We start from the raw sequence: 21392 nt of genomic DNA, 5'->3' as shown, positions 1-21392 counted from the left end.
ACAGCTGACAGGTCTGGAACACTGATCTGATCTGACGGCAGACACTGAATTAGGAGAATTTTTTTTCTCCTGCGCTTGCATGAACCGCATGTGACAGAAGCATAATGGTTTTAACACACACCTTTCAAAATCAAAGTTGTGGATCCCTAAAACACTCCGCAAGCCACTCAAAACGGTACTGACAACCATTTTCGGATCAAGATTTACCAGTTGTAAACGCTGTAAACGGAAGTTCTTGGCATTCTAGCGGAAGACGCTGGTCGCTATGGCGCCCTCCATGCAGCAACGAAGAAAAAGGTCTATATTATTACGTGTTTTTAAATGTCAGTGCTTGTATTTAAATTAGTGAGCCTTTGTTATAGTGCTAATACGGGCGGTCAAATAAGAAGTTTGGGGGGCGTAGTTGATTTGAAGTGTTTAGTTGGAAACTTGATTCCGCGGCTTCACCTCTGGCTCCATCAGGCAGTCCTTCTGCACATGTTCAGGCTCCAATTTCTGCGACAGTCTGTGCCCGTCATGAAGAGCTTTGCCTTCAAAGTGTTTAATGGGAAAAAGCGCTGTCACGTCGTCCATATTTTTTTGTCATTTGGTCTGGTCTAAAACCACCCTAGTGTCTAATGTGGCCCCTTGGAAAAATTCATTGCTTTACCCCTGGGTTGGGGAATAACCCTAACCCTAATGAAATTTTTCTTACATCCATATTTATTTTCAATTCAGTTCAAGTTTATCTGTACAGCACTTTTCACAGTAATTATTGTTTTAAATAGTTTCAAAGGGTCATTCAATATAAAGTGCCAACACACTATGTAGTAACTGCTTTTTATTTCTGATGTATTTTGTCCCTTAGTGCATCTGGTGGACGTGTGGAACATGATCGAGGCGTTTCGTGATAACGGTCTGAACACGCTCGACGTCTGCACTGAGATCAGTGTGGCCCGGCTGGAGACCATCCTCACCTGCATCTACCAGCAGCTTAACAAGCGTCTGCCAACCACACACCAGATCAGCGTCCAGCACAACACCAGCCTGCTGCTCAACTTCATGGCCACCGCACACGACACGTGAGTCTCGCACATCTGGACTGTGTTTCCGTACAAAGATGCGAATTAAATGCAAAACTTGCAAAAGATGCAAAACTTGAACGTCGCATCAAATTAGGGGTGTCAGAATGTATTGTTTCTTCGATGCACCGTGATGCAGATGCGGACAATTCGGTATCGGTTCAGTAATCGATCCTAACCAGTTATTACATGCTGACATAATTTATCTCATATGTCGCGGTAGAATACTATGGCGAGGGATGTAAGTAATTAAAACACTCCCAGACTACTGTGCAAAATTCACTGCTTGTGAGTTTGCTGGACAGTCTTTCACTGACACTGAAGATACAGCAGTGCGCATAAATTGAAAGCTGTAAAACTCACTCTCTTTCACTTTGGACTGCTGGCATGTTTGTAAGGTAACTTTTCTTCTCCTTTCGGCTGTTACAGCTATATTTGTGGATCCAGAGCGTGCCTGCAGAGTGAGTTTTCTCCACCACGTCTATCATGGATCAGCTGTGATAACTGCACATTATGTGCATAGATGACTGTTCTTTATGGAAAGCCAAATGAGTCAAATTCCGCCTATTACCAAATGCAAGCCATCCTCGAAACGCTGGTATTTTCGGCATTTGAGATGAAAAGATGGCTAAAATTACACCGTTGTTGTTTTGATAGATCACTCCTAGTTATGCTGTAGAGTTGTGTTTGTGAAAGACAATATATATATATATATATATATATATATATATATATATATATATATATATATATATATATATATATATATATACATACACACACAGTGTTCCTCTAGGATTTTTTCAGCAGATTCTATCGGGCCTTTTACACAGATCTACCGACTACCTGTGGTGTTATTTCATTGACAAATGTCGTGAGCGCAGTATTACAAGTCGAGATCGCATTCATGTAATACGAGCATGTCAATCCCTGTGCTCGAGCACCGATTTTTCTCTGTTCGTGCACAAACTTCTTGCGAGACCTCAAATATATTTTCCTGTGCTCTCTCAAATAAACGTTGCTAAAGTGCGATTTAGTGTGTTTATGTATCGAGTATGTCTCCAACATTTATTAGATTTGCTAGGAATATTTTTGAATGTCTCCAATAGACCTACGGAGCGGCATTAATGCGTTCTGAAGTAAAGTGAAACAGTTATACACTCCAGCAAGATACAGTCATCGTATGCAGAGCCATAGACCTTTATCTATAAATAAAATATAATTATGGAAACTGTGTTCATAATTATAACTTAACTGAAAGCTACGTTATGTTTGCTGGCCTCACGCATCACGCACCTGTCAGTCAGCCAGTCAGTCAGTCAGCACGTCATTATATATATATATATATATATATATATATATATATATATATATATATATATATATATATATATATATATATATATATATATATATATATATATATATATATATATATATATATATATATATATATAAATTTATTTATTTGTTTGTTTGTTTGTTTATTTGTGTCTTGCAGTGATGCTCAGGGAAGGCTGACTGTGTTTTCAGTGAAGATGATGCTCTCAGTGCTGTGTGGAGGCAAACTGGTGGATAAACTTCGCTGTGAGTGAGATTTCAGCAGTGCTGCCTACTAGTGGACACATGTATGCATGACAACACATGTTCTGTGGCAGATTTGAAGTTCCTGTGAAGTTTTGTAGATGTTAGGATAAGTATGTTAGTCTTAAGGATATCTATAAGCTAGTGTGCTCCAAAATAGTGACAAAATTCACATTTAGATGATATAAACATCCAAAGCATGCTGTATTAATAATGGATTAATGATTTTTCTGACATCACCTCATATTTCAGTTTCTTATCAAATCTTCTGACCAATCAAATGCTTTATAGTATCTGACATGCCCCACCCCAATCAACAAACTTCTCATTTGCTTTTTAATTTACGTGCTTGAGCTCAAACACTCACTGGCAGAGCCGTGATAAAACAACACGCTATAGAGTGGAGGAACTACCACGTCAATTTGTATGCAAAAACCCGGAAGCAAGTTAGCATTTTAGCAGTTCCGGTTCCCTCGTCCCAAAGTCAATGGGTTTTTTCAATGGGATTTCAGTTAAATGGCTTAAATAAGGTCCTTGGCTAACACAAACTCAAGATACTTTCACGTTTTATTCTACGACATAAAACACATCAGTTACAGCACACTCTTGAGTTTTTAAATCGGTTACGCTTCTTTAAAAAGATGGTTGCTATCAAGTTGCTAAACTGGACTACAGGCGGTGTCGGAGACATTTTACATCATTGAGCTGAATTGGTCTGGAGCGCAGCTCGCTTGTGTTGGGCATTTGGATTTGTCTGTTATTTAGGTATTTTCATAAATAGTATTTTATAGTTTGCAGTATTTTTCTAATTGGGAATTCATATTGTGTGTAGATAAATCCATCCGGCAGTCAAGACAGATTAATTTGTTGATCATTTATTTTAATTAAACGATATTATGAAGATACAGCTTACCAGTGCAGCCTGTCTCTTCCTGCTCTTCAGTACTGCAAACGTGTCAATAAATGTGTAAAAATACACACATATTAACTGTCATTTTAATGTGATCAATACATTTTTCGTCTTATTTTTTTTCATCTAAACACATTCAACTCTGTCATAACTGCAATATTTACACTTCTCCTTAAAATGTATATGCAAATGTGACTATATGGGCTACTTTTCGCTGCACTTCAAGACAAAAAATTAAAAAAAGAGTATTGAATGTTGCTCTGTGTCCATGATGGAACTTGCAGTCATATAGACTTGTCCCTCACGTCTCATTTCTGTCATGTGTTAAGGTAAAAGGGCTGTGTGCACACGAGCGATACACTTATTTAGATATGATAATACCATATAGGCACATTTATACATACAGTGTTAAAACTTTTACCAACACCATAAAGCAAAACAAAATGTATTTCCCACATAAAAACTATCCAAAAGGCACGTAGGTCTATGTGTTTTTGTGTATTTATTTGATTATAATATATAATGTGGATTATAATATAATAAACAGAGAGATTAACTCGTTGTCATGGACCATATTTATAAAAATAAGATAGAACAGTTGTCCATAGCAGGGTGGTTCTGACGTCACAGGCGAGCGCCCCGAAGAACTGTAGTCCGTTTATAGCCTAATGTTAGCTTTTCAGTTCTTGCGTTTGCATTTAAGATCCAAAAGAGCTCAAAGTTGTATTTTCATGTGAGGATTATCCGGCTGGACAAAACGTGTAAGTGTATTGAACAGTGTTTGAACACAGAGCGTATTATTTGCAATCTTCGAAAAGCCTATGGGAAAATCCTATGGGGACTTTATTGAGGGAACCAGTTTTATGCTAGCAGCCGATTCGCCTACAATGTGACGTCATACTTCCTCCACTCTATTGGCTGTTTTTTTTAAGGGGAGGAGCTACTCTATGTGCCGCCCTGTCTTCATGTTTCAGTTGAGATTAAGTCTAGTATCTAATAAAAACAGCACAATTCAAAGCACTTCACGGGACCTTTTAACAAGTGTGTGTGTGTGTGTTGTCAGATATTTTCTCTCAGATATCAGATTCTCACGGTGCGATGGAGATGTCCAAGTTTGACCACTTCCTGCGGGAGGCGCTGAAGCTTCCTGCTGCCGTGTTTGAAGGGCCATCATTCGGATACTTGGACCATCTGGCCAGATCCTGTTTTCCTCAACAAGTAACTATTTTAGATGCATTCCTTCTCTTTGTCGTATTATTATGCCGAGTTCACACTGCACTGATTTTTCGCTCGCTGGCAGCTTTTATGCGATCACAGACAAATGCCTGAAATCTGAGGTAAATTGGTGCTCGTTTACATAAGCAACAATCATTCATTCATTCATTCAAGCTTTATTCATAAAGCACTTAACAACCACCAAAGATCTGTACTATGAAATGACTTCAGGAAAATGCAAGTCAATGGTTTGTGTGTGTGCTTGCTCAACAGAAGAAAGTGATGCTAAACATGTTCTTGGATGCTCTGATGTCAGATCCTCCTCCTCAGTGTCTCATTTGGCTGCCTTTGGTGCATCGGATGGGTAACGTGGAGAACGGTAACACGGGCACACACACACACACACACACACCCATAATATTATACCCTTAATTATTCATATCCGACTGCTGTGACTAAACTGCAATTTTAGTCACACCATGCTTATGAATATTTATTTTCTGTTTGAATATTCATGGATTCCAGCAGATTAAATATCTCTCTTTGACAGTCCATCATCCAGTGTCGTGTTCGTTCTGTCGGTCGGACGGCATGACGGGGTTTCGCTATCGCTGTCAGCAGTGTTTTAACTATCAGCTGTGTCAGAACTGTTTTTGGCGAGGTCATGCCAGCGGAAACCATAGCAACCATCATGAGATGAAGGAGCATTCGTCCTGGGTGAGCCAAAGCTTTATTTTGCTTATCCACTTTACTTACTTACGCAGTTATTTAGTTAGTTAATTTTGTCTCACTTTACAATGAGGTTTAGCAACTGTTAATATACACTCAACGGCCACTTTATTAGGTATATCTCACTAGTACTGGGTTGGACCCCTTTTGCCTTCAGTACTGCTTTAATCCTTCGTGGTATAGATTCAACAAGGTAATGGAAATATTCCCCAGAGGTTTTGGTCCATATTGATCTGATAGAATCACGCAGTTGCTGCAGATTTGTCAGCTGCACATCCCTGATGTGAATCTCACGTTCCACCACATCCCAAAGGTGCTCTATTGGATTGAGAGCTGGTGACTGTGGTGGCCATTTGACTACATTGAACTCATTGTCATGTTCAAGAAACCAGTCTGAGATGATTCACGCTTTATGACATGGCGTGTTATCCTGCTGTAAATAGCCATCAGAAGATCAGAATCAGAAAGAGCTTTATTGCCAGGTATGTTCACACATACGAGGAATTTGTTTTCGTGACAGAGCTTCTACAGTGCAACAAAATTACAGAGACAGGACAAAAACAGATAATAAATATATTTTAAAAATAGAAGTAAGTAGTGAATGCAAATATACAAATTAACAAGTGTATGTACGTGTATATTACTATATACAACGTTACATGTGCAGCTGTTATGTGCACATTGGCATGTAAAGTGTGTTGTTAAATAAGTGTATATGTGTATAAAAGTGTTTAGCAAGTAGTGATGTTGGTTCCACAATTATTATCATCAAGTGTTCATGAGATGGATTGCCTGAGGGGAAAAAAACGTTTCTGTGTCGGGCTGTTCTGGTGCGCAGTGCTCTGTAGCGACGACCAGAAGGTTAAAGTTCAAAGAGGTAGTGTGCTGGGTGTGAGGGGTCCAGAGTGATTTTGGCAGCCCTTCTGCTCACTCTGGATAAGTAAGATGGGTACACTGTGGTCATAAAGGGATGGACATGGTCAGCAACAATACTCAGGTAGGCTGTGGCATTGACACAATGCTCAGTTGGTACTAATGGACCCAAAGTGTGCCAAGAAAATATCCTTCACACCATTACACCACCACCACCAGCCTGAACCGTTGATCGGCAGGATGGATCCATGCTTTCATGTTGCACCAAATTCTGACCCTACCATCTGAATGTGGCAGCAGAAATCGAGACTCATCAGACCAGGCAACGTTTTTCCAATCTTCTTATTTTCCAATCTTTGGTGAGCCTGTGCATATTGTAGCCTCAGTTTTGAGTTGCTGCCATGTGATTGGCTGATCATAGAAATTTGCATTAACGAGCAGTTGGGCAGGTGTACCTAATAAAGTGGCTAGTGAGTGCATATATATCATGATAGGCCTGCTCATACTGAACATTTACACACAAAAACCATAACTCTCATGCAAACTGTTCATTAATCTTTTGTAAATATGTGTAAAACCTTCTAGGTTTTTTGCTCGATCACCATTAAACTAGTGTTATAAGAATCTCTGGACACCCTAGATCAATGATCATTGAAAAAAAGCTCAACTTTCCACTTTGCATAGCAGTAATAGGCTCATTAACAAAAGGTGTGTGTCTATATGTACCTAAAATATGTACCTTGCAAACATATAAGGAAAGCTCATCATTTCACAAAATCAGGTAAGCACGTGTGATGATGCGAAATACCCTACTGTAACGTCTGTAATTATATAAAATAAAAAAATAAATGAACCTATATGAACACATTCATCCCCTTACAGTCTCCCATATGTTATCAATTACAGAAAAACTACACACAACATACATTTAGTCCTTATTTATGTTCAAAAACAACACGAAATATAGCCCACAGTCAGTGCAAACCTCTGATCTGTGTCTTTTCTCTTCAGCAGCACATGTAGCCTCTGTTAGACAGTAATTACTTCATTCTGAGTTCATGATAGTCCAAAAGGTGAAGATAATAGTTAAAATGGCAGTTTGTTCATGTTTTAGGTTGCTGATGCATCATTTGCTGCTGTTTTTTCCGGCTTCTCCTTTGTTTTTTCACGCTTCACTCTCGCATTTGTCTCGTTCTGACAGGATCGCATATCAGAGCACTTTAATGATCACGAGCACGTTATTAATATGAGCTCAAAAAGTTTGTTACTTCAAATATAGATGCGATCGCGAGTTCTCTGGATGAAGTGAAACGCTCACATTTAGACGGGCTTGTAAAACAACAGGGCACAGCAGATTTTGCTCTTCTTGGCTTTGTGGCTGCTCAAGACGACGACTAGGTTTGTTAGAGCTCTGGTCGACCATGGCTTGTTATTATATGTATATATTATTACGGTTTAATCTCTCGGCTGTGTTTAAAAATGGCACTTCCTTTATTTTCATTCTGGCTTGTTGCGCGAGCGAATGACGTATCTCTGTAAACCAAAAGCGTTCAGCTGCGCGTCTAGCTCCGCCTTTTGGGCCCCTTTGCAATGGGTGCTGAAAAAGTGGTACGGTTCGGTATGCCTTTTGACAGTGGAAACGGCCATTATATAAAATCATACAAAAGATTTGTAGAGCTAGGACAGTAGGTGGAGCTATAACAGTTGAAAATATTTTAAAAACATGTTAAATGACCAAAAATGTTTAATTTACACAACTTTTCACAAATATAGTTGATCTACATATTATATTATTCTGAACGCTTTGACACAAAAACCACTGCTCACTCAAACTGTTTATTAAACATTTGTTAACTCAATCTATAAACTTAAACACTCTAATCAAACATTTCATTGTTCATTAACCTAAAAGACTTGACAAATAACCTTTTACTAAACGCTACTAAAACGCTTGAACCTGCTTGCAGCTATAATATTTATTTATTCATTGTGGATGTCTGATATCTGTGTGTGTTTGTTCCAGAAATCTCCAGCTAAGAAGTTGGGTCGTGCCATTAGTAAGTCTTTGGGCTGTGTGCCGAGCAGAGAACCGTCCCACCCCGTCTACCCAGAATACCCTGAGAAACCCCTCAATCTGTCCAACATAGTGTAAGACACTCACACACACACACACACACACACACACACACACACACACACACACACACACACACACACACACACACACACACACAGACACATGTTGGTATTGGTGTTTTATGAAAAATGTTCTCTTTCTGTCAAACACACATACACGCACACGCTTTCTCTATCTTTCAAAGACACACTCACACGCGCTGTGTCTCTCACAAGCACATACGCGCGCACTCTCTCTCTCACTCTTGCTTTCTCTCAAACACACACATACACACTTTCTTGCTCTCTCTCTCTCACACACACACACACACACACACACACACACACACACTCTTACTCTCTCTCAAACACTCACACTCTCTCACTCTCTCTCTCAAACGCACACACTTTCGCTCTCTCTCAAACACACACACATACACTTTCTCTTTCACTCTCTCTCAAACACACACACACACTTTCACTCTCTCTCAAACACACACTTTCACTCTCTCTCAAACACACACACTTTCGCTCTCTCTCAAACACACACACATACACTTTCTCTCTCACTCTCTCTCAAACACACACACACACACACACTTTCACTCTCTCTCAAACACACACTTTCACTCTCCTCAAACACACACACACACACACACACACACACACACACACACACACACACACTTTCACTCTCTCTCAAACACACACACACACACTTTCACTCTCTCTCAAACACACACACACTTTCACTCTCTCTCAAACACACACTTTCACTCTCCTCAAACACACACACACACACACACACACTTTCACTCTCTCTCAAACACACACACACACACTTTCACTCTCTCTCAAACACACACACACACACACTTTCGCTTTCTCAAACACACACACACTCTCTCACTCTCTCTCAAACACACACACACATACACTTTCTCTCTCTCACTCTCTCTCAAACACACACACACACACACACTTTCACTCTCTCTCAAACACACACACACACACTTTCACTCTCTCTCAAACACACACACACTTTCACTCTCTCTCAAACACACACTTTCACTCTCCTCAAACACACACACACACACTTTCACTCTCTCTCAAACACACACACACACACACTTTCACTCTCTCTCAAACACACACACACACACACTTTCGCTTTCTCAAACACACACACACTCTCTCACTCTCTCTCAAACACACACACACATACACTTTCTCTCTCTCACTCTCTCTCAAACACACACACACACTCTCGCTCTCTCTTGTTCTCTCAGGCCCCGTTTACACTAATACATTTTAGTTTTAAAACTGCGTTTTAGAACAAAAACGTTCCACGTCCACACTGGCGTTTCACCCAGTGTTTCTGAACGGCTCTCCGTCCACACTACACCACTGAAAACTTGTTCTCAGGTAACGTGTTTTAGCTGAGTGTAAAGATAAGGTAATATCAGGGGTGCTGCTAGGGGGAGGAAAGTTAGGAAGATTCTAAGGGCCCATACACTTATGGGGGCTCCCAGAGACATTATCAAGGGCTCACGCCAATATCTACTTGTCAGAGGCCCATGGCGGCCAGCCGCACCCCTGGTTATTATATTACATTATGTAACCGCGTACACTGATTCTGCACATTTGACTGATTGCTTACCTTTATTTCCTATTTTGTATAAACTTATTGTACGTTATCCTTTAATAATAGCCATATTGATTATTAAAACTCATATTCAGAAAAACAGAGGGTGTGTTTCGTATTTTCAATGAAAATGAAAGGAGGCAGTAATGTTATAAGGTAGGCCAGACGGAATCTGCGGACATTTTTTGCTATTTCTGTGCAGAATTTTGTTAAATCTGCGGATTTATGCGGAATTATTTTGGGAGTATCATAACTAAAACCTTAATATGTGAAATAAACAGTAATATCTTTTTAACTTGTATTTAATGTTTACAATGCAAATCCAATTAGATTCACTTTATTTGGTAAACAAAGCAAGTCTCTCATATAATAAATCTACTAAAAAACTGAAAATATTACTGTACACACTGTATTGTGAATAAATTCTATTAATATTTTCATATTAGTCAATAATGTTCCTGAAATTAAAAACTGAATAAATATAAATGTACACACTTTTACACAAGTAAATAAACAGAATCAATGACGGGCTGAAAATCTGCACAATTCTGTGCTCACAGATTCTGTGTGGGCCGAAATATAGGCTCTGTTTGTTATAAATATGCATACAATGAAGATGATGCTCATATAAATATATAGCTACACGACGCCTCAGCATTTCTGCTGTCTGTTAAGTTAATATCAAAATGAAAATAGGCAGTTCCTTATATCACATTTTCATTTTATTGTTAAGATGGTGAAACAGCCAGGGTTGTGCGAATGATTTTATAAAGTACACTGTTCCCTGTTGAAGATTTACCCAACGTGTCCTCGGGAGTCTGTTTTCCATATCAAAATTGCGAAGTCTGAACTTAGAAGGAGAGGATGCAGGACTGAACTGTGTGTGGGCTACTTCATATTGAGGAAAAAGCTCCAATCAAAGTGGCGAATGTCTGCAGCCCCGCCTCTGTTTTCAGATGTCTCTGTTTTCCCCCATCCCACCCTGAGACGGAGCAGCAGCATTTTAAAATGAAAACGGCCTCTTCAGCGTTTCCAAAAGCTCCGTTTTCAGCGCTCGAAGACTCCGGCGTAGTGTGGACGGATTGCATAACCGCAGCAAAACTTGTGCGTTTTCAAACTAAAACGTATTAGTGTAAATGGGGCTTCAAACACACACGCTCACACTCTCGCTTTCTCTCAAACACACACTCAGACACACACACACACACACACACACTTTTTCTGTCTTTCAAAAACACACTCTTTTCTCTCTCTCTCTCCCAAGCACACACACACACGCACACACACACACACTCTCTCTCTCTCTTTCTTTCAAACACACACTCTCTCTATCGTTCTCTCTCTCTCTCAAACACATACACTCTCTCTCAAACACGCACTCTCTCAAACACGCACTCTCTGTCTTGCACACACTCTTTCTCTCTTTCTCTCAAACACACACAGACACACACACTCTTTCTGTCTTTCAAAAACACACTCTTTTCTCTCTCTCTCTCCCAAGCACACACACACACACTCTCTCTCTCTCTTTCTTTCAAACACACACATACTCACTCTCTTTCTTTCAAATACACACACACACTGTCTCTCTTACACACACACACACACACACTCTCTCTCTCTCTTTCTTTCAAACACACACTCTCTCTATCGTTCTCTCTCTCTCTCTCTTGCACACACTCTCATTCTCTCTTTCTCTCAAACACACACATACTCACTCTCTTTCTTTTTAAATACACACACACACTCTCTCTCTTACACACACACACACACACACACTCTCTCTCTCTTTCTTTCAAACACACACTCTATCGTTCTCTCTCTCTCTCAAACACATACACTCTCTCTCTCAAACATGCACTCTCTGTCTTGCACACTCTTTCTCTCTTTCTCTCAAACACACACAGACACACACACACACACACACACTCTTTCTGTCTTTCAAAAACACACTCTTTTCTCTCTCTCTCTCCCAAGCACACACAGACACACACACACTCTCTCTCTCTTTCTTTCAAACACACACTCTCTCTATCTCTCTCTCTCTCAAACACATACACTCTCTCTCTCAAACACGCACTCTCTCTCTCTTGCACACTCTCATTCTCTCTTTCTCTCAAACACACACATACTCACTCTCTTTCTTTCAAATACACACACACACTGTCTCTCTTACACACACACTCTCTCTCTTTCTCTTGCACACATACTCTCATTCTCTCTTTCTCAAACACACATACTCTTTCTACTTTTCTCTCAAACACACACACACACACTCTCTCTACTTTTCTCTCTCTCTCTCTCTCTCTCTCACACACACACACACACACACTCTCTCTCTCTCTCTCTCTCTCTCTTGCACACACTCTCTTTCCCTCAAATACACCCATACGCACATACTCTCTCTACTTTTCTCTCAAACACACTCTCTCTCTCTCTCTCTCTCTCTCTCTCTCTCTCTCACACACACACACTTTCTCTCTCTATGGCCATTTTGGAAGCAGTGGGCATGTTTCTATTGGCTCTTGGCATCACATGACCACATTGTCTGTGTGCACTCGGTGATGCGGGTCAGACACGATCACTCGACACACACACACACACACAGTTAGAGAATCCGTTTGCTTTTATTATCAGCGGACAGTCGGGAGGTCAGTTCTCATTTCGTCTTCATTCTGCTTTCTGATTGTCTCCATCCCAGTCTTTTTCCCAGGATCCCCCTCTCTGTCTCTCTCTATTCTCTCTGTGTTGCTTCAGTCTCTTAGTTTTGCATGACTGACCTGTGTGTGCATGTATGTGTGTGTGTTGTTTTCAAGTGTGTCCATGAAGATTTCTCAACATCAGTGAATATTTTCCATTTAAATGAGCATGCTGAATCAGTAGTGACTGCAGGTTTACTCACTGTTTTCTTAAAGTTACTCTTTCTTCATAGTTATCTGACCCTTTGTCTTCTATTAGTTGTTTTTTTAGTAAATTACAGTGGTCTGGAATTTATAGTGCAATATTAGAGTGCAAAAGTGCAATATTCAATTCAATTCATCTGTATTTCTATAGCGTTTTTACAATGTAGATTGTGTCAAAGCAGCTTAACATAGAAGTTCTAGTAAACTGAAACAGTGTCAGTCCAGTTTTCAGAGTTCAGTTCAGTGTGATTTAATTTTCACTGCTGAGAGTTCAAACACTGAAGAGCAAATCCATCGATGCGCAGCTCCACAAATCCCAAGCCAGTGGCGACAGCGGCGAGGAACAAACTTCACCAATTGACGAAAGTAAAGGATCAAAAACCTCGAGAGCAACCCGGCTCAGTTGGGCACGACCATTTCTCCTCTGGCCAAACGTCTTGTGCAGAGCTGCAGTCTAGGCACCGGAGGCTAGAGAACGCTGGACGTCCATCAATAGAGAAGCTGCAGGTGGAAGAGGTCACCGGCTTGTGTACAGGCTGACCTTTCAGGATCAATGCGGAGACTCGTCTGTCAAAGGGGTCTTACATGTCTCATGCTCTCAACTCCTCCATGACCATAACAGCAGATGCTCAAAATACGGCCTGGTCCAGGATTATAGAAACCTCAGAAATAGTAAAAACAGACTAACATAAACATAGATGGCGTCTAAATTATAATGTCTTTTTAGGAAGTGGTCCCGGCGCCGTTTACCCTAAATAATGCAGACTAACAAGACTTCAGAGGACTTGGATTACAAAAGCTTTTGTGTTTTATGTGTATGCTAATGCAAAGAGATGTGTCTTTAATCTGGTTTCAAGCTGACAGAGTGTGTCTGCCTCCCGAACTGTGCTAGGAAGGCTGTTCCAGAGTTTAGGTGTCAGATATGAGAAAGATCTACCGCTTACAGTTTATTTTGATGTTCTGGGAATAATCAATTGTCCAGAATTAAATGAGCGTAGAGGATGTGATGGGCTATAATACATCAGGAGCTCCCTCAAATACTGGGGAGCTAAGCCGTTCAGGGCTTTGTAGGTAGTCAATAAAATTAAAAAATTTATATGATATTTAATAGGGAGCCAATGCAATGATGAAAGAGCTGGAGTAATATGATCATATTTCTTTGTTCTAGAAAGCACTCCAGCTGCTGCATTTTGAGCTAGCTGAAGTTTGTTAATTAGGCCAACAGGGCAACCGCCTAGTAACGCATTACAGTAATCTAATCGAGAGGTCATGAAAGCATGAACAAGCTTTTCCGCATCAGACATTGATAGCAGATGTTGAAGTTTGGCACCATTTTTAAGATGACAAAATGCAGTTTTACCTGTTTCTTAATTAGCGTGAAAGTATGAGAAATGCAAGAACAATGAGTAAATGCTGTATAATATATATGAGCAATTCCATAGTTTTCACTTTAACAGTGAAAGTATTTTATTTATTAGTATAGTATTTGTATTTTAACGTACTGTAAAAATACGGAAAAAGGTCTCTGTCAGTGTTTTCAAACAATTATATTTGATTCACCAGTCACACAAGTGGCAGTTTTACATCTGTCACACCCATTACGGAGAGCTGTCGCATTCATTACCAAGCTTTTCCCTCATAAATGCAAAAATTTTAAATCAATTTTTATTTCTACGTCGCATTTCAATGTAGATTGTGTCAAAGCAGCTTAATATAGAAGTTCTAGTAAACTGAAACCGTGTCAGTGCAGTTTTCAGAGTTGAAGCTCAGTTTAGTTCAGTTCAGTGTGGGTTGATTTTCACTGCTAAGAGTTCAAACACTGAAGAGCAAATCCATCGATGCGCAGCTCCACAAGTCCCAAACCAAGCAAGCCAGTGGCGACAGCAGCGAGGAACAAACTTCACCAATTGACGAAAGTAAAGGATAAAAAACCTTGAGAGAAACCCGGCTCAGTTGGGCACGATTATTTCTCCTCTGGCCAAACTTCCTGTGCAGAACTGGAGGCTGGAGAACACTGGACGTCCATCGTTGAGAAGCTGCAGGTGGGAGAGGTCACAGGCTGGTGTACAGGCTGGCCCTTCAGGATCAATGCGGAGACTCGTCTGTCGCTGGGGTCTTTTAAGAATCAGTCTCATACTCTCCACTCCTCCATGACTGCCACAGCTTCTGCTCAGGATACGACCTTGTCTAGGATTATGGAAACCTCTGGCTTTTGTCTTAGCAAAGACTTTTGTCTTAGCAAAGTCAAACCTTACTGTCCTAATTAAATATCAAGGCATGATCATATTTTATTTTGGTAAAATAAGCGTAATCTAGAGGCCCTTTGCCTTTTGATATAAGCCACTTCTGATACTAAATCATCAACTTGAAGTTAAGTTATTATTTGTTGTTCCTAAAACTTGGATTGGCGACAACTTTTGTCAGGTAGTGTATGTAATTGTTGTTGTTTTTTTTTCTCTCCAGGCCTCCCCGTCCAATAGGAAATATGAATGAACCAGTTCTGCCGATTTCAACAGGCTCCTCCCCCACTAAGAGGTGAACTTCAACTTAGTCCTGTTAGATTATGCTAAACAGATTCAGTCGAATGTTTCTCTGTTTTCATAGCCGGCAGCTAGCTCTCTGCAACTCACATGGTCACCCATTGAAGCTAAGCAGGGCTGCACCTGGTCAGTACCTGGATGGGAGACCACATGGGAAAGCTAGGTTGCTGCCAGAAGTGGTTTTAGTAAGGGTTCTAACGCCCAAGTATAGTGAAAGGGACTCTATACTGCTCAGTGAGCGTCGTCTTTCGGATGAGACATTAAACCAAGGTCCCGACTCTCTGTGGTTGTTAAAAAATCCCAGGATGGCCTTCGAAACAGAGTAGGAGATAACCCTGGCGTTCTGGCCAAATCTGCCCACTGGCCTCCGTCCATCATGGCCTCCTAACCATCCCCATATCATAATTGGCTTCATCACTGTCTCCTCTCCACCAATCAGCTGGGGTGTGGTGTGCGGTCTGGTGCAGTATGGCTGCCGACGCGTCATACAGATGGATGCTGCACACTGGTGGTGGATGAGGAGATTCCCCCCTATGTGTAAAGTGCTTTAAGTGTCCAGAAAAGCGCTAAATAATTGTAAAGAATTATTATTATTATTATGTGGAACTTTAGGTTTAAAAGTTATATTTATTCATCTTTCAACTTTCCATCCTGTCATACTGCCTGGAATCACTTTATAGGTCATTTTTTTGATAATAATATTGGCCATCTTGTAGTTATCGGTAGTTATTGGCAACAAAAACGAATGCCTGCTATAGACTTGAGACAGTATTCATAAATCATCCATTAATTATTCATGAATGTTTTGCCGGTGATGAAACTGCTTTTGATTTTCATTAAAAACAGGTAGTTGTTACTGCTAATGCTTAAGGCTGCAGGTTTTGGTGAAAGAAGTCTAAATGTTATTTTTCTTTTACAAAATTAATTGAATAAAGAATTAAAATTACTTTGTCATGTTTTTTAAATATGTGTGGAGTGTTATACAGCAACAGTTCACGTTTTAGTTATGAAACAAATTATGCTATTTAATTACACACTTATTTTTAAATAGCAAACTTATTTTAATAGACACACAAATCTGTTCAAACCTGTCATTTGAACTTGAGTTTTGTGTGTTCAGACTGCCGACTCTGGCCGCAGCTCAGCGAATGAATGAAGAACATGCTCTGATCGCAGCATATGTCAACAAACTCCAGAGCAGCCCACGGTGAGTGTGTGTGCGTGTGTCTGTGAGGAAGAATGCTTGTGTGAGAGAGTTTGTGTGTGTTTGTGCTTGTGTGTGTGCGGCAGACAAGGTTATTTAAGGTCTTTTTATATGTAATAATATTTTCTGTCTGTGTGTGTTTGTAGTGCATTAGACAGTCCTGTCCGATCAGATGAGGAGCACAAACTCATCGCTCGCTACGCGTCTCGTCTGGCCACAGATCCTGGACATACAGCAGTGAGTTGAACGCAGTCACTATTAACACAGAGGCCATTTTTAAATGATAAACTTTCATTATTATTATAGTGAAATAAAGATGAACATTTTCACCTGTGCAGATAGTGGTTTATTGATGGTGTTTTCTACAAATACTAGATAAACAAACAGTAACTGTCATGTTTCTTTATGTCCGCTGCTCTTGTAAATCACAGAGACCTGCGGACTTCAGCTACGACACCAACAAACAACAGCGAGAGCTCATCATGCAGCTGGAGAACAAGAACAGGTAAACACACATACATATCAGCGCGCTGCTACATTGAAAACATATGATTCGATTCACGCCTTCTGATTGGTTCTCGGGATATAGCGGCTTTTGCTGTCAAAGGCAAGTGGCTATTAGCGGCTTTTGTGAACAAACTGTTATTTCTGAATTCGCTGACGCTGGGATTTAGATGATTTCAAACAAAACTATTTATTGAACCTGTACTAGGTGCCTAAAGCATTCACTCAATGTCATTAGCTAATTTTTGGCGGAAATGGCATTTAGCGGCTTTTGCATCTGAACTCTTCATATGCACACACACACACACACACACGTGTCTGTCTGTCTGTTGGGGTTCAGTCTTAGTGAGTGTGTAAATGATAAAACATTGATCTGTGTGTGTTTTTAGGGAGATTTTGCAGGAGATCCAACGTTTGCGAGTGGAACATGAACAGGCATGTCAGCCGACTCCAGAAAAAGTCCAGCAGAACCCCACACTTCTGGCAGAACTCAGACAGCTCAGGTAACACACACACACACACACACTTTCATTTATTTATTATTTGTGGCATTGTTTTATTTTATTTTTATTACTGTCATGTTGCAACTACCATTGACGTACGTGACACTTTTCCGTTGCTTCAGTTTTACATGTCAAAATTGTCTAATGGGGCAGCACAGTGGTTTAGTGGTTAGCACTGTCACCTCACAGCAAGAAGGTCGCTCTTTGAAGTCCCGGCTGGGTCAGTTGGCATTTCTGTGTGGAGTTTGCATGTTCTCCGCATGTTGCCGTGGGTTTCCTCTGGGTGCTCCGGTTTCCCCCACAGTCCAAAGACATGCGCTATAGGTCAATTTGGCTGTAGTGTGTGGCTGTAGTGTGTGTGTGAATGTGTGTATGGGTGTTTCCCAGTACTGGGTTGTGAATGGAAGGGGATCCGCTGCCCTACAGAGTCAAAGTGCAGTTACTACACAAACTCTTTGTAACAAGACAAAACAGATGTTAATTCAACTTTTTGAGGCTTTTACCCAATTTTGGGTTAAGTAATTGGGCAAAAGCCTCAAAAGATTTTTTAACTTCTGTTTTGTCTTGTTACAAAGTCTCCCGTTTCAATTTTGTCCTGTTTCAGCAAAAAATCAAAACCACTTATCTAGTAACAACATTTTTGTATGGCTAGTGTGACCAAATGAAGGCATTTTACCTCAGTTTAGAGTTTGTGTAGTTACTGCACTTTGACTCTGTAGGGCAGCGGATGCCCTTCCAACCGCAACCCAGTACTGGGAAACATACACACACACACACACACACACACACACACTATGGCCAATTTCATTCATTCATTTTCTTTTTGGCTTAGTCCCTTTATTAATCAGGGGTCACCACAGTGGAATAAACTGCCAGTGCCAGCTTATCCAGCATATGTTTTCACGCAGCGGATGCCCTTCCAGCCGCAACACAGCACTGGGAAACATCCATACACTCATTCAAACACACACACACTCATACACTACGGTCAATTTTAGCATACCTGTGAATGCCAGTTGACCTGTACTATGGCCAATTAAGTTTATTCAATTCACCTATAGCGCATGTCTTTGAACTGTGGGAGAAACCGGAGCATCTTGAGAAAACCCATATGAACGCGGGGAGAACATGCAAACTCCTCACAGAAATGCCAACTGACCCAGCCGGAACTCAAACCAGCAACATTTTTGCTGTGAGGCGACAGTGTTAACCACTGAGCCACTGTGCCAACAATATCTTCTTTATCATTTATTCATTTTCTTTTTGGCTTAGTCCCTTTACTAATCAGAGGTTGCCACAGCGGAATGAACCGCCAACTTCTCCAGCATATGTTTTACACAGCGGATGCCCTTCCAGCTGCAACACCACACTGGGAAACACCCATACACACTGTTTCACACACATACACTACGGCCAATTTAGCTTATTTAATTCACCCATAGCGCAGGTGTTTGGACTGTGAGGGAACCCCACGCCAACATGGGGAGAACATGCTAACTCCACACAGAAACGCCAACTGACCCAGCCGGAACTCGAACCAGCGACATTCTTGCTATGAGGTGATAGTGCTAACCATTGAGCCACCGTGCCAACAAAATCTTCTTTATCCTATACTACTAATGAATCATACATCAGTGGAAGGTTTATTCATTAAGCTTTCAGGTGATGTACAAGTCTGCAAAAATATATATATTGACACCTATGACATTTATGACTTCATGCTCAAAGCTCACAAATTAGTAGTTGCTGACATTTGCCTTTAAAAGGCAACATAAATATTTTGGAAAACAGCCCACCTCTGCAAGGTCTTCATTAACAGTGGTGTGTTTGCAGACAGAGGAAGGATGAGCTGGAGCAGAGGATGTCGTCTCTACAGGAAAGCAGGAGAGAACTCATGGTGCAGCTAGAAGGACTCATGAAACTACTGAAGGTACAAACAAACACACACACACACACACACACACACACACACACACACACACACACACGACTCAAGACAGAATTACAGGTACATTTCAAGCATTTTTACCATTGATATACAATGATATACAACAAATGTACAGTAAACAGAATCTATCATTCATTTTAAATCATTCAAAATGCTTATTTGATGGAGAACATTTGATCCTGTTAATGTTGTTTAGCTCATTTTTAAACTTTTAAACAATAATAGAGTTGACAATAAAATGCTGCATCCCAATTCACATAATTATACTAACGTTGCACTGAATATAAATAATTAATGTTATAATTATTGTTTTTTACATTACTGTGAGGGTTGGGGTTTGGGGTAGACCATAATAAGATACAAATAATGCTTAATTTAATGAATAATATGAATAATTCTCTTTAATAACATCCGGTCGCAGCTGTATCTCATCTAGCAACAACCATTGGCCACCACTAGAGGGAGGCACTCTCGTTAGCATTTAGCATCGGAGCTGCCGTCTTTCCTCACACACTTGATCAAGCTTCCTACTTTATTTCCATTTCTTCTCTTTACAGACTTCATAATAGTTGCTGTCGTCTTTTCTTCTGTTTTTCACTCTCTCTGTTCTTTTCCTCGGTTTCTGTTCTGTTCCTGTAGGATGAGGAGCAGAGACAAGCTGTAAGTGTGTTTTACTGTGTATGTGCACGTAGTAGCATACTGTATAACGTTATGTGAACTTAAATTAACTCCAAGTATAAAAAATTAAGAACGAAAGTAATACTAAATAAAATTGTAATACTAAAATTATGCCACTGCTTACTCATATGTAATGTTTTAAATATGAATATGAGTGAGCAGTAGGGCTATTTATGTTGGATATGTACAGTGCTCAGCATATATGAGTACACCCCTTTTGATTGAAATTAACATAGGCAATAGGCAATAATTTTGGTGCATTTAAGCAAAAAAGATTTATTAAACAGATATACAGTGCATCTGGAAAGTATTCATAGCACTTTACTTTTTTCACATTTTTTTATTATACAGCCTTATTCCAAAATGGATTAAATTCATTTATTTCCTCTAAATTGCACACACAATACCCCGTAATGACAATGTGAAAAAATGTGCAAATTTATTAAAAATAAAAAAGCTGGAAAATCACATGTACAGAAGTATTCAGCTTCACGCCTTTGTCATGAAGCTCTAAATTGAGCTCAGGTACATTCTGTTTCCACTAATCATTCTTGAGATGTTTCGGCAGCTTAATTAGAGTTCACCTGTGGTAAATTCAGTTGATTGAACATGATTTGAAAAGGCATACACCTGTCTATATAAGGTCCCAGGGTTGATAGTGCATGTCAAAGCACAAACCAAGCATGAAGACAAAGGAATTGTCTGTAGACTTCCAAGACAGGATTATCTCAAGACACAAGGCTGGGGAAGTTTACAGAAAAATTTCTGCTGCTCTGAAAGTTCCAATGAGCACAGTGGCCTCCATCGTCCTTAAGTGCAACATGTTTGGAACCACCAGGGCTCTTCCTAGATCTGGCTGGCCATCTAAGCTGAGTGATTGGGGGAGAAGGGCCTTAGTCAGGGAGGTGATTAATAACCCGATGGTCACTCTGTTTGAGCTCCAGCGTTCTTCTGTGGAGAGAGGAGAACCTTACAGAAGG

At 40.2% G+C, this 21392-nt stretch overlaps 1 protein-coding gene across 1 annotated transcript in view; it reads left to right on the top strand.

The window, feature by feature from the left end:
- dtnba (dystrobrevin, beta a) overlaps positions 1–21392 on the top strand; it is a 63025-nt gene that overhangs the window by 29926 nt on the left and 11707 nt on the right. The window contains exons 5-17 of the mRNA XM_056480698.1: positions 848–1061; positions 2563–2648; positions 4619–4773; positions 5044–5149; positions 5321–5487; positions 8396–8520; positions 15499–15570; positions 16696–16782; positions 16926–17016; positions 17211–17284; positions 17673–17786; positions 19620–19716; positions 20374–20394. Coding sequence (XP_056336673.1) covers positions 848–1061; positions 2563–2648; positions 4619–4773; positions 5044–5149; positions 5321–5487; positions 8396–8520; positions 15499–15570; positions 16696–16782; positions 16926–17016; positions 17211–17284; positions 17673–17786; positions 19620–19716; positions 20374–20394 — 1409 coding nt within the window. The remainder of the gene's footprint in view (positions 1–847; positions 1062–2562; positions 2649–4618; positions 4774–5043; positions 5150–5320; positions 5488–8395; positions 8521–15498; positions 15571–16695; positions 16783–16925; positions 17017–17210; positions 17285–17672; positions 17787–19619; positions 19717–20373; positions 20395–21392) is intronic.

Source organism: Danio aesculapii, chromosome 20 (assembly GCF_903798145.1).
Source record: "Danio aesculapii chromosome 20, fDanAes4.1, whole genome shotgun sequence".
Taxonomy (NCBI): Eukaryota; Metazoa; Chordata; class Actinopteri; order Cypriniformes; family Danionidae; genus Danio; species Danio aesculapii.
Note: the sequence above shows the minus strand (reverse complement) of the source record. Positions and strands in the feature narration are given on the sequence as shown.